The 18949-nt window shown below is 39.3% G+C and overlaps 1 protein-coding gene across 2 annotated transcripts; it reads right to left on the bottom strand.

The window, feature by feature from the left end:
• Positions 1-770: 770 nt before the first annotated feature.
• LOC111874955 lies at positions 771-11860 on the bottom strand. Of its 2 annotated transcripts, none has more exons than XM_023870847.2 (6): positions 11558-11860; positions 11110-11359; positions 9720-9961; positions 7535-7741; positions 5511-5695; positions 771-2342 (listed from the first exon to the last, which is right to left on the bottom strand). In XM_023870847.2, exons 2-6 carry the CDS (start codon positions 11337-11339, stop codon positions 1971-1973), a joined length of 1236 nt encoding a protein of 411 aa, XP_023726615.1. In that variant the 5' UTR covers positions 11340-11359; positions 11558-11860; the 3' UTR covers positions 771-1970. The 2 variants fall into 2 exon arrangements, with proteins under 2 accessions (XP_023726615.1, XP_023726616.1); XM_023870848.2 differs by having other exon boundaries at positions 7535-7714.
• Between the last annotated feature and the right edge of the window lie 7089 nt (positions 11861-18949).

Raw genomic sequence — 18949 nt, 5'->3', positions numbered from 1 at the left:
TTGGGAAATTATCAATAAGCCATTTATGCATGAAATGTGAAATAAATTCAGCCAAAATTTTTTTTTTGGAAACGATTACATGCTAATAAATTCAGATCACTTTTAATGCTCATGTCAGTGACAACACAGGATATGTAGCCGGCCACTGGATAGCCTATGCAGATGCATCAGTGATGTTTAGGGGATGGCTGGTAGTGTGGTTGTTATTACCATTTTATTTTAGATTGTGCAGTATATACCCTTATTTAAGGTGTCTCTGTACCTACTGCTATTTCTGATGGGTAAAACAAATGTATTTTTGTTAAAATTGTGGGCTGAAAAATTGTCTGTAGAACACATCCCTGCTTATAGAATGGGAACGAAAAAAAAACACATTCACATTTCAAAACACATGATACAGACACATTTTCAATGATGCATTCCTTCCACAATGTGGGGTCATCCTGTTTACAAATATACTAGTTTCACTTTCCTTTCTTCCTGATGTCTCTCTCCCCTTTGGGTCCTTTACTAACCTCCGTCCAGTTCTACCTTTGCTGCCATTGGTTTTCTCCAAGTTACTTCACTTACCTTATTTGACCTCGCTTAGTGGGGGGTGGAGTCCAACTGGATCCACTTGGCACGGCGGCCACTGATTGGTCTATTGTAGCCTGCCCCGGGTGATTATGATGATGGAGAATTTGGTGGAATGAAGATTGGCAGGGGAAACCGAAGTACTCAGAGAAAACGCGCCCCAGCACCACGTTGTCCACCACAAATCCCACTTGACAAGCCCCGGGATCGAACCCAGGCCACCACAGTGGGAAGCCAGCGAATAACCGCTTGAGCTATGGCACAGCCTTACCTTATCTGACTTAGTTTTTGATACATAATTTGCTATGCTTGCTTGCTGCTTCTCGATGGCTGCTTGCTTGGCTTACTCTTCATCGCCACAGATGGAAGCAGTAAATTTTCTCTGAAACATCAGTGGACTTCTGCAGAACTGCATGACATTGCATCTCAGACAGCAATAAACATATTATGAAGAACTGTCAGTCAATATTAGTTTCCACTTGGGCTGGATAATTTTTACAAACATTTTACATGAAATTTTGCATGCATTCCTATGCATACTTGACTTCTCTACTCAAGACACCTATTTAGAACAAATTTACTCCATATTATTGAGAGTAGATTGTAAATAAGCTATTAATTAAATAAAAAAAAAATATCTCAAGCAGAGTCTGTTGAATATTAATCAAAGTCAAAAATATTTTGAACAAAAGTTGAAAGAATAAAAGATTTTATGTTTTGCCAGATCAGACACTACACAGTCATTTCCAAATTTCCACGAAAGATCTTCATTTTAAATTATACATGCATAATTCCCCTTTCATTAACACAGACAACTGGCAGCATACTGTATATATGCTTTGTAGTACATGATTAGTGCTTAACTTTACACATAGTCCAGGTACAATGATTGCTGTCAGTTTATATTCTGGGCAGTTTTTGATTGATATTAGCATACTCCAGGATAATCTTTTTGATAGAATTTCCAGACTTACTTTGAACTTGGATTTCGTGACTGCATATTTTTATGGGCTCTGTTCACTGTCCAACATATCTAACAGACGTCTTTGCTTGTAAGATACTATACACAAAATTCCCCTGCATTATAGATGTGTCCTTGAAGAGTTGTCTGTACCACGAAATTCCAAAATATAAAACCTTCCTTTCCACTGACTCCCATACCACAGGCAGAGATGCATTCCTACAGAAAGTTTTCAGCCCACAGTTGCAACAGAAACAACAGCAGGTAAATTGACATATTAAATAAGGGTAACACAATATACAATCAAAATAGCGTCTCGTCCTACGTCATCAAGTTATTTTGGCACTAGATTTTTTTGTTCACATTTATGTCACCCAACAGAGACCAGAATATCAAAAAAATGTCTTATCACTTAATCACAGACACTGAATTTTCTTTAACAATTATAGTTTCGATACTGCAGCCTAGGAGTCTCATTACCACCATAACCACTTTTCAGGGAGCCCTCCAATGGGCTGTCAACTACAGAAATGTTACCTGATTCTTCACTAATCGTTGATAGCCCAGTAGCTGTCACACTCCCGTTTGACTTGCTTATGATAACTTTCTTCTTCGGTCCGTCCGAAGTAGGAGATTCAGGGGAGACTTCTGGGAAGGCATACTCACCATGTAAGGAAGTGAATTCAGACACATAAGGAAGACGAGGAATGCCATTTATATTGGCAATATCATGTTCAGAAGGTATGAACATTCGTCGATACTGGTGATAACCTCGGATTGAGGAAGACACAGAGTCTGGTATGCCATCCTGAAATTAGAAATATCAAAGAACATTTCTAGATTAACCCTTTTCACAGCATGAGTTTATTCGACTGGGTTGATGTATCAGTATATGTCACCGTGTTTGATATACTGATGTTTAGAGGAAAGAATAGGCTTTCACAAGATCTATACCTGTCGTCAGTTGAAGGTCACTGGAGGAACTACTGTGGGTTTTCTGTGCAAATGATTTTACCCCCAGGTAGCCCTGGCATTTCTAGTAGGCAGCTCTATCGCCGGGATCGAAGTCAAAGGGATAAGAAGAAACCAAGAGCTAGAGTAGCAACATCTTACTGTCCCTCCTGACTCTCATTACATTACATTACATAGCATTCCCTGGATCCAAAGTTAGTCAAAATGGCTGTAGCGTGTGGAATGTCATATAAATGCAAAAACATATGTACAGAACGACTGAAGTTTTCACATAAGGAAAGAAAACAGTGGTTACACATGACGGTATTCAAAAATACATCCACATATATATACATCAGTATTGGTAACTTATACTATTTACACAGCCTTTAAATGAATGAGTAATTTTTTTAGGCAATAAGTATTCATCAATGGAGTAGAATGAAGAAAGTCGTCTTCTGGGTTTTGGCGCCGTGTATTCTTCGTTTTGGCTGACATTTCGGAGGAACGTATCGCCTCCATCTTCAGAGCAGGTGAATGGCTTGTGAATGCAGAAAGCAGTAGCTGTAATGATTAGGAAGTGAAAGGCGCAGCGCCAAAACCCAGAAGACAACTTTCTTCATAGTCATCGCCGTGAAAACCTCAAAACTTACACAATGGAGTAGAATGATTGTGTGTTTAAGTATCGTTTCAGTGTTAATTTAAATTGTGCCTTTTCATTCATAACTCTTTTGAGATTAGATGGCAGATAATTGAAAATTTTGATCCAAGCGTAACATACGCCTTTCTGAAAGCATGAAAGGTTATCAGTTGGTTTATGGAGAGAACGCTTGCTTTCTCTGCTAACACTGTGTACATCTGCATTGATCTGAAAATATTAGTCTTTATTATTAATGAAGTTTATTAATGAAAATTTATATTCACATGGAAGAGTTAAGATCTCTAGTCTCTTAAATAGATTTCTACACAAATTACAGGATTTAACAGTCATCATGATTATAACAATTTTATTTTGCTGTCAAATAAATTTCCCCAGAAAATTATTTTCATACTTCATTAAGAGTGAAGGTTAGGAAATTAATTTGATTTCAGAGTGTCAGTGTTGCTGACATGCAAGACAGATCTAACTGCATAACATGCTCCACTTAGCTTTGGAACCAACTGATTGATATGGTTTTTCAAGTTTAAATGATTGCCAGTTTGTAAGCCAAGGAATTTTGTGTTTATGTTTGCAAGATATTTTTCTTCCTCATAAAATTCAGTCATTTTTTATTCTACTCATACTTTTATTCTGAATTTGAAAACTACCTTCAAAGATATTTTGATATTTTTTCTTTGAAGTTGTCATAATGAAAATAATTTCTGTTCAGGTTCAGAGGTTCATGACCTGAACAATAGGAGCAAAAATCAAATTTATATTCCAACTTAAAATCATTCTGTTTTCCAGAAGGTCACTGTGTGTACTGGTATTAGGTTATTTAATAGATTGCCAAAGACCATTCAAAGTCTTAGAACGGATAGAATCAGTTTTAAGAATAATTTATTTTCATATCTCATGAATAACTCACTTTATACAGTTGATGAATTTCTGGAGAATACAGTAAATAATTAGTTACAGTGTTTGTTTAGCTTTGTATTGACTTTCTTCTTTGTTTGTTTGTGTTATGCTTGCGACCAGTTTCATGTCCACTGTATTTTGGACTTGTGAAATGTGAAATATATGTATGTATGTATAAAAACAGTTAAACTTACAGTTTGAATCTTATTTTTGAAAACAGGTTCGCACATTTAATTTTCTAATAGATGCTGAAATTATGCAGTGGTTCCATTATTCACTGTTTCAAGGGTATTAAATTTACTTTTACAGTAATATTATTCAATGTAAGGAATTGAGCAACATGGCCGGAGATACTTTTGACTAGAGGAGATGTACAAGAACATCCATTCACAGTTCAGACTTCCTGACTTAGAGCACATGGACACACAAACCTGTTAGGTGGGACATAGCAGTAACACAAAACCTTGAATTGATGTATGGTAGGAGACCTTTACAATATATACAACTTCTGTTACAGTAATTCTTTTAAACTGTAAAGGCTATACAAAATCTACATTTAGCTTTCAGTTTGATGGTGATAATTACTGAAAAACTACAGCCAGGAATTTCAAATGTTGTATGGAGCAGATCATAAACATACTTACATATTAAATATAAAATACTCTTTGTAACTCAGCAAGTAGAAATATGGCATTGGTTAAAAACTTTGAGGTTATGTCTGACAAATTTAACATAGATAAGATCTGTAATAACATAACAAGTTCTTCCCATAATGATGATGACGTGACCTGTACCATATTTACAACTGTAAGCAATAAAATAAATTATAATTGACTAGGATTCAATCATATGACCATCTGTTCATGAATGCAGATTGCTAGCCCATGAACAATATTACACTTCCATTACAGAAAATATCCATTTACAACACAAGATTTACAGTTATCCCTGTAAGAGGCCGTGAAGGCCCATAGGGTGTGAGACGTTGAGGTTCCCACATTTTCTACACAATCGGCTCACAGATGGTGGTAAGGGTGATAGCCTCAAGCACCGGTCACTCTTTACCCCCAGGAAGATTCATGGTACTCATTTTTGTTAGAGGCTGTCAACCCCAAGGATGGATGGATTAGGTCAATTGAAAAAAAAAATTAACCTCATCGGGACTCAAACCTGCAACATTCCGGCTTATAGCATAGTGCCTCAACCAGCTACACTACCGTGTACCCCCAATTATTGTTATTACTATATCAAAATGATAACAGAAAGAAGAATGAGACGATCATCCAGAAACTTTCCCCACAAATCCCGTAAGTTGCCAGATGAGTGCCAAAGGACATTCTTTGTCACCGTGGCCACAGAACGGTGCATCATACCAAGAAGCGTAACATCTCAAAATCTCTTCCCTCTTCACACATTACAAATGGAAAGGCATGCATTGATTCGCATGTTAGTTGTGAAACATCTCACCAGGTTGTATCTGCTAGCAAGGGCTACCTCTGAATTATGTGTGTCCCCTTCCACTGGCTGGAACACACACAGAACTGTCCACGTGGGAACTAAAAACTTTGACACCATGAACACAGCGATAATCAATGAGTAGAAGTACTGCGTATGAGCAAACAGGGCACTGCAGCCATCTTTCTCGGAGCCAACTGGAACATATCGTTATAAGGATTAGAGTTGGTCTCAGTCAAGAAATATTTTAGTGAAAATAAAATGGAGATATATAGGAAATTATGTTAACCATCAACACAAATATACTCTGTTTTTAATGTTTTACAATTCAATCTTTATTGCTGCTACATGTTTCGGTCGTATAAGACCATCATCAGGCAGTTATGTATAGGAATACGTACAGTTATTGAACTGCCAATAACGATCCATACCAATGCAATGTGTCATATTAAATACTTACATAAAACTTCTGCTTCAAGTTGGTGTTATTGGTGTTACAATTAAAGTAGAAGATACAATGATACAAGATAAAATGGAGATATTTAATATACACCACAAGACATGAGACACAAACAAGATAAAATGTAAGAGTAATAAAATAAATAAAATTGGGAGTCTTAAACACTTAGGAAGCAAACAGTGACAAACAGAAAAATTACAGGAGAACAGAAGTCAGGAAATGTTACCGGTTAGTTACAGATATGTGCATCCCTACTAGACACCGGCCTGATCTTCCAAATCGATGAGAAATTCCTAAGGAGAGAAAAATTATATCTATTAAAAAGGTACTAAGAGCCCACATTAACATACGGAGCAGCAACATCATCATGAACAGAGGTATGTGTCGGCACAATATGAGCAGCAGAGACGAGATTCTTGTACCTCCCAGAAAGAGAATGTAAAGTAAAGGTAAAGTCATCCCTGTGCTATATTAAGCATAATGTCATGAAGACACATGGGTAAATGAAGTACAGCTCTACTATTCTTAACACTGCTTTCCCCCCAGGGAAAGAGTCCCTGATACCCACTGGCTAACAGGCTGGTGGGACCTAGGGACAGTCTCGATAGAGCGGAGAAGAGAAAAAACTCTTGTCCCTGTCAAAAAGAGGATCCTAATTCCTCAGCTGTACAGCCCATAACCAGTCACTATCCCAGCTCCACAGGAGAAAGAGAATAAGAAATGAAAAGTTAGTATTATATTATTATTATATCTTACTTGCTTACTTACTTACTTACTTTACTTACTTATGGAGCTGAGTCCTTCTTGGGGAGAAGCCAAATCTGCAGCTACTCAAGTATTTCCCAGCATTTTATGGAACCCGAAGGTTCATTACCATGTTCACAATAGCCTTCCACTGGTCCCTATCCTGAGCCAGATCAATCCAATCCATATCATCCCATCCTCTCTCTCTCTAAGATCCATCTTAATATTGTCCACCCACCTACATCTTGGTCTTTCCAGTGATCTCTTTCAATCTGGCTTTCCCACCAATATCCTTCTCCCCCATTTGTGCTACATGCCCTGCTCATCTCATCCTCTTTGACTTGATCATTCTAATTATAGTTCAAGAAGAGTACAAGTTATGAAGAAGGATATATACTTGGAAGATAAATTAATGAATAATGGAATAAGATGGTATGGGTAAGTCTTAAGAATGAACAAAGACAGGATCCCAAAGAATTTATTCAAAGTGGAATTAAAAATGAAAATGCATGCATGAGAGAAAAACCGAAGATCAAGATGAAAACAACAGACTGTGAAACATGATATGCAGAGGGAAGGAAGGACATGAGAAGAAAATGGGTAGAAAGAGGACTGCTGAGAAGACAGACATGGGGAATCTCCACTGATAGACTGTAATGGAGATATCAAATAAAGAAGATGATGATGGTGCAGGAGGGAAGGAGGTGATGGAGAGTAGGAGAAGAGGGGAAAAAGAAGAGACATGTAACAGACAATCTCAGATCTCAGATTCAGCCCCACGGATCAAACTGAATAAGGAGCCCATAATGTAAACTGCACACAGATTACTTACCGAACCTGGCAACGGCATCAAATGCTACAGCAACAAGAGCTGAGAATTCATAGACCATAATGACACTCCAAAGATCTCTTCTTTGCGGACTCTTAAATGAAGCCAATGAAGAAATACCTTCAGTTCTATGAGTCACATAGACAGCAGCCACCGTAAAGAGCTGAACTATAGCAAAGTCTGCTATTGACAGCATGAACCAATATGGACCTGTAACACATGTACCAACTGATAAAAGATCAACAAAAATTTAGGTTATAACTAAATAACTCCAAACAGCAGAATCCTTTTTGTCAGACTAGCAGTTGGTAAGATCAGAGGTTCTCACAGATGTGGATATGAAGAGTTCTATCTTATGGGATATAGCACCATTTAATCCAATCAAAGTCGACCGACATTTCAGAGGTATGTTGCTAAGCAGTGACTCTGTAAAGAGCGACTGTTTCTGGGCAACAGCTCAGTAAACACATTCCCACTGCTAGGCAGCAGATTCTTAATAATGCAACAGCTGGACTACAGCAATAGAAAAGGGGCATTCCCATGTGGTTCTTGCCAGAGTCAGCTGAGAGTTGAATTCTGCATGGGAGGCCATGAAGAGAGAACCTGAGCACGTGAAACTTAATAATCTCTAAAGCCGTTGCTAAAGAACAGCTGGTGAAGACACAGCAGGTTAGAAAGGGCTTAGAAGGTGCTGTGGTGATTTGCGAACTGTGGAGATTAGCAGTGAAGTTGTAATTGCTTGTAGTTCCGAGTCATGTGTATAAGTGGCAGTAAATACAGTTTTATGGGTTATTTAATGACACTTTTAAGAGCTGCAATACATAGCACTGAATGGTAAGATGACAGATGAATCGGAAGGGATTTTGAAGGAAGTGGCCACGGCCTAATTCAGATACTATACTGGCATCTGCCTCTGGGGAATGAGAAAAAACACAAAACCCTTAGTCAGGACAACCAGTGTCCTAGCTGGGATGTGAACCAAGCACCTTCCAAGTATGAGTCTACCACTATTCTGGTTTTGAGTGATAAATTACTTGTAACAGACCTATGGATAACAAAGGCAAACCTAGGACCAGTTCCATAAATGGAATACAAAACTCCCACACTTGATACAAAACTCTTCCACACACTGACAAACTGTAAATCTATTGATAAATATCAGGTATGCGAGTTTGAAGCTGTGCTTCATACACCAAATTTCACTAAGTGTAGCATTCTTTCATATCTAGAAGGGTTGGGGTTCAAATCTGAGTCCTGTGCCCAGCTACCATGGCTTATCACAGTTTTCCTCAGTCACTCCACTTAAATGTTGGGATAATATTTCAAATTAGCCCACAACTGCATGCCTCCATGTCCTTCCCAATTCACGATTCACTAATCATCCTACACCCCGACATTATATTTAACCTAGACCACTGGAAGCATTATTAAATAAATCATAAATAAATAAACCTGAGATATATATATATAAGGACCTCCCTTGCTGGACAGGTCAAAGGGTAGGCATCAGACGAAGAGAGACACCAAAAACCAAAAACTGATGCCGGAAACAGCGTCATCAGCAGCGACTTGAAGCACAGAGCAAGTGATGCTCGAGATGGTTCAAGTTCGTATAGCAACAGGTGTGACCAGAGTGGTTTGAACGGCTGTTGTACTGCGATGTGGAAAGCAAATGGAAAAACTACCACATTATCACTTTTCCTGAATAGTGTCTTTCCAAAAACAGAGGATCGCATTAAGTGTTCTGGAAGAGACTGTGGACCTGTTGTCTGACAGATTACTGATGAATGAATATCCCGCCCTTCACAAAGCAGCACTGCACCCATGTAAAATAAAGTTGTCCCTGTGCTTAATTAAGTGCCACAGCATGAAGTCATAGGGGGGGGGGGGAGTGGAGCTATGGCTCCGTACATATGTAACCTCAGCAACAGATGGATTTGATCGGTGAGCTTCATGCTCCTGCTACTCTACCACCATAGAAAGGGCCCCTAGTACCCACTGGATGGACCCAGAGACTGTTTGAATGCTGTGAAGTGAAATATTTCTTGCCCTCTGATTCCTCTGTTATCCAACCCATATCATTTCACTATACTGACTGAGCTATCCCGGCTCCCATGCACAAATATACAAAAATAAATGAGATGACTGAATAATGAGATATACGATGGATTTATGAAGCATTACTTACGCATACACTCTGTCCAGGTTCCGGTGACATCAACCATACCCATCAGCGCTACTGTAGTGCAGTACAGAATGTACAGACACAACACAGGGTTGATCACGTGCTGAACTATGTCTTCTCGACGAAGTGTCTTTGCTGCCAGTGACCAATGTAGATGGCAGATAATTGTAAACTGCAGGAGCTTCAAAAAACATGCTGTAAAGTCCAGCTGTGGGTAAAGACTGCCTACCATAAAACTTGCACCACTAAAATAAAACAGAAAGAAGTATTTGATATTGTGACATGTTGCGCAAAAGAGAACCCCCCCACCAGCAGTGACGCGGCGGGTGAGTCAGCGCTCCCCTCCCCCTCCTCTGTACGGTGACGTAACGGTGACGCAACCGGATTGTTACGGTAGTAACAGCGGTTACTACCGCTTGCGTTGCTATCAACACAGCGCCAGGCAACAAGGGTGCCTATTATGTGGCTGTATTGTCCGATCGAGACTACATAAGGAGCAGCGAAGGCTATTCACAGTCAGTTGTACTGAGTCTGTCAGTGAGTCCTGGAGCTACCGCCGAGTTAGCCAGCAACTAGTCAGTGGTATTCTGGCATTTGGAGTGTACTAATTGTGATACTGCAGATAGCAGTAACCGTAAATCTGTAATTTGGGTGATTGTAAGTGCGAATGTGAAATAAAATTCGCTGTACAAAATACGGCGTGAAGTTATTTGTCGCGTTATACGCCCGATACGCGACAATATCATTTATCCATACTTTCTGTACTTACATACTTACTTACTTACTTACTCATGGAGTTGAGCCCTTCCTGAGGAGCTACCAATTCTACAGCTACTCGTGAATTTCCCAGCATTTTATGGAACCCGAAGGTTCATTACTGTGTTCATAATAGCCCCCCCATGGTACATACTTTCTGTGGTATGCAAAATATATATGGATATACAAACAGAAGAACAATGGGCTAGCAAATTTCTGGATATACTATTTTAAATAATAACCAGATAAAACAAACAAAAGAACCAATATTACAAATATGTCAGAGGGTAAACTAATGTCTGGTTTACTCTGATATGGTAACCCAACTTACAGAAACCAAAAGCATTATAAAATTACTCTTCTGTTCAGGGAACACACCTTAACAATGATGTTTCAATCACATTACTGACTGGACTGCCAGGTTATACAATACCATACAATTACATAAATGGTTCACTTATGTAAAACTGAACTCTTGTTTCTTGATAAATTAACGAAACACATTTTAAATACAAGATAAAAAAGTAAGCATTTCAGTATTCCAAAATACTGGTATTGGTGAAAAGAAAAACTTCCAAGACATACATTAATATCACACACATATTAACATAAAAAGTATAATAAAATATCCACTTACCACACCAGGCATTCAACTGCTGATACATAGAAGATGGCATAATGATGCATTTGGGGATGTCTGTAAACATGGTATTTGACTATCTTCAAAATAACAAATATCAATGTAATGACTGCAGCTGCTGCTAATACAGTCGTACGAATGCATGCCAAAGTATCAAAGGAATCAAAACATCCCTTATTTGCAACATCAAGAGTCTCATTGCCGAATTTTCGTCCTCTTGGAAGCATTTTGTATTTTGCAAATTGCCCTGAACAGAATAAAGTATGCTACAAACAAATCTGACACTTATTTCACAAATCACAACATTCTATTCCTTATATCACTCATACAAAATCATGTGACAGATTAAGTAATCATTAAAATTGAGAAAGCCAAGGTCTCTTATAGAAAGACTGGATAAAATGCATGCACCGAAACACTATAAAACTATGCACAAAATACGTACGTCATATAACACAGAGATTACAGAGGCATTTTTATAACGCAGATCTTCAACACACAATATTTATGTTTCACTCATAATAAGAAACACTTTCATTTTTCTGCTTATTTCAGTGGAACACGTCAAACTATTCCAAACAATGCTGCCAAAGTTCGATGACTACCATGATCAGTTGTTGTTGAAACGTCACATCCACTGCCACAGAGTTAAAACCGGAACATTACTACTGCCATCTTCGAGAACGACCGCGAAATTTAAAACATTCCAACCCAGAATTGTTACAACGTACCTATGACGAAGTTGTGTACCAAATACGTACCAGACGAATGATATATTCAGGATGGAAATAGACTGAAATCACTCTGAAATATATTTTGTAACCCTTATTTGTGTATATTAGTGCTCTCTCAAGAACTGTTGAAGAGAAGTAAATAACTTTAATAGGAATGAGAAGGCTGTAAGCAGTATAAATTGCAATGACACCATTGTCAGTACTTATAAATAATCTTCATTAATGAATGCAATAAATTACATCTGTATCTATATCCACCCAATCAATCACCTGTGAGACTACGGGTTTCAGCCACACTTACCTGATTCAGTTCACTACACCATATTATGTGTCATATAGGTAACACAGCTCTGTGCTTAACCATTATATGGAATAAACATTGGGGACACGCGGTAGCGTAGTTGGTTGAGGCACTATGCTACAAGCTGGAAGGTCGCGGGTTCAAGTCCCGATGAGGTCAATTAATAATCCTTCCAGCTCTGGGGTCGACTCAGCCTCTGCCCGAAATGAGTACCAGGAATTAATTAAATAACTTTCCTGGGGAGTAAAGCGAGGCCGGCGCGTAAGGCTGACAACCTTACCGCCATCTTTGAGCCGATTGTCTAGGTAATGTGGGACCTTCAACGTCTCACAACCCTATGGGCCTTCCACGACCTGTTAGAGGGATAGCTTTACTTTTTTAATTTTATGGAATAAACAGTATAGGACTGCCGAAATATCTGAGTCGGTTTAGCACATAGGATACGAACTGATCAACGGAGATATCGGGGTTCGATTCCCTGTGCTATCAGATTTTCTGAGAAGTAGTGGGTCTGGAACGGGATCCACTCAGCCTCATGAGGATAATTGAGGAACTATTTCAAGGAAATGGGGGCTCCGTTCTAGAAAACCAAAATTAACTGCTGTGGGGATCCGTTGCGCTGACCACGTGACACCCTCTACCCACAAAAGTTGGCACTAACTTCGCCGACAAGCGGCGGTCGCTCGGCCGGTATAGTTCGCTTTTGAACTACGGGCCACGGAGTTACTAGTACGTAATTTAAAGGAACTAATTAAAAGAGTTTCCAGTTACAAAAGATTCTGGGGTCAAACCCAAGAGCGCTAACGTTTGCCTGGAAGACATTTACACAAAATTCGATGAGGTTGAAAGAAAAACCGTAGAATCGTATGGAGAGATGAAGCTTTTGCGTCGTATAGCCCTCAGATTCGAACCCAGGCCACGTCACTTGCAATGCAGCCGAAGTATCTACTACGTACATGCCAGTCAGTATTTCTCATATACGTTTGGAACGGCTAGTTCTTGGAATTTACCTCCTAACAAACGTGCATTCATAAGTATCAATTTATGCTATGCTAAGGATTCCTTCTGCAAGTTATTTGATCCTGCTGCAGGCTGGCGATTTCTAACCACACAGAAGGCGGGTTGTAGTGACGGTTAAGACGGAAGGAGGGAGGGTTATATGCCTGCACCTGGGTTCGTCATTGGATAGTGTTGCTTCTGTCCACTGTGTAACTTCACTTGTTCCCACGCCAGAATCCAGTGGCTGTTGGTTCATTGCATCACCCTCCAGACTGTCTTCAATTTTCATTTATCTGTGGTTTATCAACGGCACTCAGACCCTGTAGCTTCAAATGTTCCTATGATAGTGAATCTCGATTTGCAGAGGATGCGAAAAAATAAAAGCGATGTTTGCTAATTTCATGTATTATCCATGCTTTTGTCCAAGCATAATTAGAATGATCAAGTCTAGGAGGATGAGGTGTGCAGGTAACACGAATAGGGGAGACGAGGAATGCATGTAGGATGTTGGTGGGAAAGCCAGAAGGAAAGAGACCACTATGAAGACAAAGACGCAGGTGGATGAGCAATATTAAAATGGATCTTAGAGGGATAGGATGGATAGATCTGGGTCAGGATAGGAACCAGTAGAGGGCTCTTGTGAACATGGTAATGAACCTTCAGGATCCATAAAATGCTGGGAAATTTTTGAGTAGTTGCAGAATTGGCGGCTCCTCCAGAAGGGCTCAGCCCCATGAGTAAGTAAGTAGGTAATCCCTGCATATGTCTAGTGGGACTAAGGAAATTTACTATAAACCTAATTCAGGATAATCTCTGAATGCGTAGTCACGAAGGAGTATGGAAGACGTGAAGGAAAACCTACACGCATTCTTGACTGTAGCACACATGCTGTAGTAAAATAGTCATCTTCAGGCACTGATCTTTCTGCCCTAGGTGAAACATACGCTTTTTCCTTTATTCAGTTATCCTATTTCTCCTTATCTATTTATTTTACAAAATTTTCATCAGATAATATTGTCTGATGACATGATAATTGCCAAATATATTTGAGTGGGCATGAAATGCAAAATAAAAGTAAAGGTATCCCTGCAACAGGCCGTGGAGGCCCATAGGGTTGTGAGACGTTGCGGTCCCCACATTTTCTAGGCAATCGGCTCATAGATGGCGGCAAAGTTGTCAGCCCCATGCGCCGGCCGCCCTTTACCCCCAGGAAAATTCCTGGTATTCATTTCTGTTAGAGGCTGAGTCGACCACAGGGACATAGTGCCGCTGGAAGGATTAGGTCAATTGAAAAAAAAAATCCAATGACCTCATCGGGACCTGAAACCGCGACCTTCCGGATGGTAGCATAATGCCTCAACCAAATACGCTACCGGATGCCCCAGGCATGAAATGTTCGTGGCACATTTAAATTTTTCCAAAAAGTGACTGATGAATACCACGGAAACCATCAATAAGCATAGGCGAGATGAGAACTGTGGACGTCACGGATCTGAAACAACCCTGCTAACCACTACATTGTGAGTACCCGCTACCCGCTACCCGCTCACTTGCAGCCGGGGGCAGTGGACAGCTACATCCTTTGCCCGCGGCGGAACCTGTATCGCTGCAGTCTCAACAATGATTACGTCTGGAAAAGCGGATTTTCCTTTCGGTCTGTAGACTGAGACTCAACAGAGACCTGTATTTTGAATCTGTGTCAGAGGGCCTGTTATCCTGGCAGGATTTGTTTCGGAATTTTCGTCAGTTCCTTCCGTGAGAAGCAGACTGATGTTTTAAAATGGGTCGCAAACACTTCACCGTTCACAGCTCCATTACCAATTTAAGCTGTTAAATATAATCACTTACAAACTGACCGTTAAATAATTTAAACATGAAACCAAGAGTTTCTTATAACGTTATGGTCCCCAAGATGGGAAGGAGGCTCTGTCCCTCTTTCAACACCGATGTCTTTAAGATACTAAATCATATATATTTATACCATCCTTTTCTAGGTCTTCAACCAGTCATTTTTAATATTGTAGCATGTCATCGCTTGGTGATAGATCAGTTAATTGTAAGGACAAATTTACCTTTTGAACGTCCATAGGCCTAACGGATCTGGGGTCACAAAATGGGCACCTTGGGGGTAATTTGATAGGGGTCTTATCACTGTAGCTCATACTGTTTGAGATATACTCGTAGAATGGTGGGAGCCTCAGCTCCATGTCACTACAGACACCTAGAGAGTAAAACTTACGATGTGGAAGGGAGTTCTTTACTTTTATTCTGAATATTTCAGTAAAATATAAAGCTGTCCTTGTGCTTAACTAATTAAGCACTATGCCTGAAGGCGTATGTGTGAGTGGATGTATAGACCCACATTTTCTTGACTTCGGCAATAGCTGGAGATGAGTAGTCAGCTTCACACCCCGGCCGCTTTAACTCCGGGGAAAGAGCCCCCGATACCCATCGTATAGGATATTGGGTGGACCACAGAACCAGTCTGGACTACGTGAAGAAGAAAAAAATTTTGCTTTACCCTGATTCGAACTCAGAACTTATGACCGTCCAACCCGTAGCTGTACCTACTGCTCTATACCAGCTCGCGAGTGCTTCAATTCGAGAGTATAATCAAGGAATCACAATGTGTCATTCCTTAATTCATTTATATCTCTCTCTCTCTTTCTCTCCCTTCTCTCAGCAGTTCATTTCCGCCCGCCACCGCCCTTCGCTCGTGAAGTGAGAAACGAGGTTTCGCAATCAAACGACTGTGTTCTGTTTTTTATTATGGACCTTCAAATAAAGCTAACAGTTCTTCGCCCAAAAACTACAGACTTCTGCATGAGTTATGATGTCTGAATTTGATATTTGGATCTAATATGTAAAGTATTTTAGAGGAAAAATCGCTGCATGTAATGGACACTATCGATGCACTGAAATTCCCTCCCTTATTAAGTGCGATATCTCGTTCGGGAAGGTTTGGGCGGTCAGAGAGCTGTTGCACTTGGAGGAGGCGAGTCGTATTTTCGTATTCAGTAATTATTTTTTGTTTTCAAGGAAAACCTGGTGTGGCAGAACAGCGTGTAATACAGTGAGTTGTGTTAATTGAACGATTTGAAAGTATTAGTGTTGATATAATAACTGAATCTAATTAAATGTCCAAAAAGTGTTGAAAACCACTTCCGTCTCGTTTGCTTGCAGAACACTGAGTGTAGGCACGTTCTCAAGTTACGCTGTTTGTGACAAACTAGGGTGTTCGTTACATATTTTGTAACAGCTTTCGATATTCTGACATAATTTCAGTTTATATTTCATGTGTATTATGACTAGGAGTTAGAAAATACAAATTTACGATGTCAGTTAATTAGCACGTAATTTCCAAGGCCATAAACAATTTGGCAGCCGTTTTTGATAATAGAAAAGTTGAATATTCCAGGTATTCTGAAAGGGATATCATATTTAGAAGTTTGTGTTTCCATAATTTTACAGTCTCGTGTAATTTAGTTCTTTCCAGAAACTGTGTAATTCGTAATTTAGTAATTATCAAAATTGATTCGTGATAGTCTTTGTAGCCATTTTGGAATTCTGGGTTTTATGGCGCAAACATGAGTATATCCAAAGTAATATAAACAATAAAATTAATATTATGCTTTAATAATTACGGAGGTTTTTGAAGAAAAATATTAATTAATTTTTTTCAGATTTCGTCGTCAGGTTTTTAAATGTAAATTCGTTGAAGATTAGAATCTGGTTATTGTAATATTTACGACTTTTTTAAGTTAACGTAATGCCTTCGTTGTAGCCTTGTTTGTATAATATTTCATCAACCGTACTTCCGCCATTTTCGAGTAAGAGGGATGTAACAATTCTAAGGTTAAGCAATAAGACACTGACCAGATTCCTAGCAAGCGGTGAGTTATTGCGAAAATACTAGTTAAGTGACTGAATTTCATGTTCCAAAGAAACAATGGAAATTAAATATATTATAATCGTAACGAACAAAATGTAAAATCGTGTAATTCAGATACAACACTTCACATGCTGCTGACTTGCTCTCGGAAGCCACTCATATCGAATTCCAGTCTGGCAGCATACATCTTCACTGATGTTAACGTGGTTTATTTCAGTTTCTCTAGGCATGGCTGGTTACAACATCTTCCCCCCACACCCTCTCCATTTGGCCATTCATATGCTTTCATTTATATGTAAAATGAAATGTTGGTTAGTAACCACAAAATATTTAATTATATTAATATAAACTAAATAGTAAACTTCTTGCCAAATTTAATTTATTACATAGCCTATATGTGAAGATTGGGACATAGATGTACGACATTTAGCGTGCCTCTTAAGGGGTTTTAAATATTATTTATAATTAATATTAATAAAGAAGGGAATAGCAGAAGACATCATAGAAATTTTAAGTTATTATGGAGTTTTATACGCGAAGAGTGAAACAGATGTACAATATTTAGCAAACCTCTTAATGGGAATGTTATTAATTATTCTTTAATTATAACTTATTATTAATATATATATTTTTATTGCTAGTGGGTTGGGACTAAGTCCCTTGCACTGCGGCCACTTCTGGCCTATTGTACCAGCCCCAGATGATAGGTGAGGGTGATTGTGGAGCAATTGGTGGAATGAAGATTGGCAGGGGAAACCGAAGTACTCGGAGAAAACCTGACCCAGCGCCACTTTGTCCACCACAAATCCCACTTGACCAGACCTGGGATCGAACCCGGTTATTAATATAATAGTAGGAAAGGAAATAAGAGAAGGCCTCTTAGAAATGTGAAGTAATTACATAGCGATGTGTGAAGAGTGGAACAGGTGTACTGCATTAGTATCCCTCTTCAGAAGATTACGTCTAATTATTATTAATTAATATTAGTAGAAGCTGAAACAACGGAAGAAATCTTAGAGAAGTTGGTTATTAGAGAGCTTTATATGTGAACAGCATAACGCAGGTTTACAATATTTAGCATACTTCTTAAAGGAATTTAATTTGCCGTTTTGTCAGGTTGCCAACACTGATACATCTTCAAACGGCTATGACAGTATCCTTCCCCACCCTTTGGAATCATCAAACGCAATTTCTGTCATCACATCATCAATATCCTTCACAGAAGTTGCCCTCTTATGAGAAATGCAAGACACAAACTTCCAGTTCTGTGGAAGGTCTGCATAATTGTAGTCTTCCCATAAGCTCTCATATGAATTCGGACCTGGGGGGGGGCTGGTATCGAAGGCCCTGCCTTCATCATGTCCCTTGCCATTTCACCTTCATGTCCAGCGTTCTGTTATGTATGTTACTGCCAATTATGTCTCCCGTTTCTTATGGTGTGACTTGCTGCTTTCCTCGTGGCACATATTTCGGCTGATATTAATGTTATCCCCTTTGTCTTATTAAGATCTTTGTTCCACTGCTATGCGATATTGCTTGTATTGATATGAGTTATTCTGAACCATAGCAATCTTCGAAATGTTTGTCTCTCATACCCAGGAGGTAACTGTGCTCTTGAATTCCTACGCTCAGGTCTCTCTCATCTTCAGAAGAGAGCTCCATACTGGCCCTTACGGAAGTCTAGACTCTTCCGGTGTGATGCTATTGGAAATCTTTCACTTCTGATTGGTTTCTTCGGCAAATGTAACCGGACTGGCTGCAGATTGACCCTAAGGAACTTCATAGTTGATACCTCGTCATTAAATAACCTGTCCGTTACTGGCGGATGTTGTGAATACTGCAAAGAAATGCAGTTCGGTTAGATCTTCAAGCCATTCCCAGTCCCGGTGCCGCAGGCTGGTGCAGTCCATT

Source organism: Cryptotermes secundus, unplaced genomic scaffold, assembly GCF_002891405.2.
Source record: "Cryptotermes secundus unplaced genomic scaffold, Csec_1.0 scaffold743, whole genome shotgun sequence".
Classification (NCBI taxonomy): domain Eukaryota; kingdom Metazoa; phylum Arthropoda; class Insecta; order Blattodea; family Kalotermitidae; genus Cryptotermes; species Cryptotermes secundus.
The sequence above is the reverse complement of the archived record's forward strand: the minus strand, read 5'-3'. Positions and strand labels throughout refer to the sequence as shown.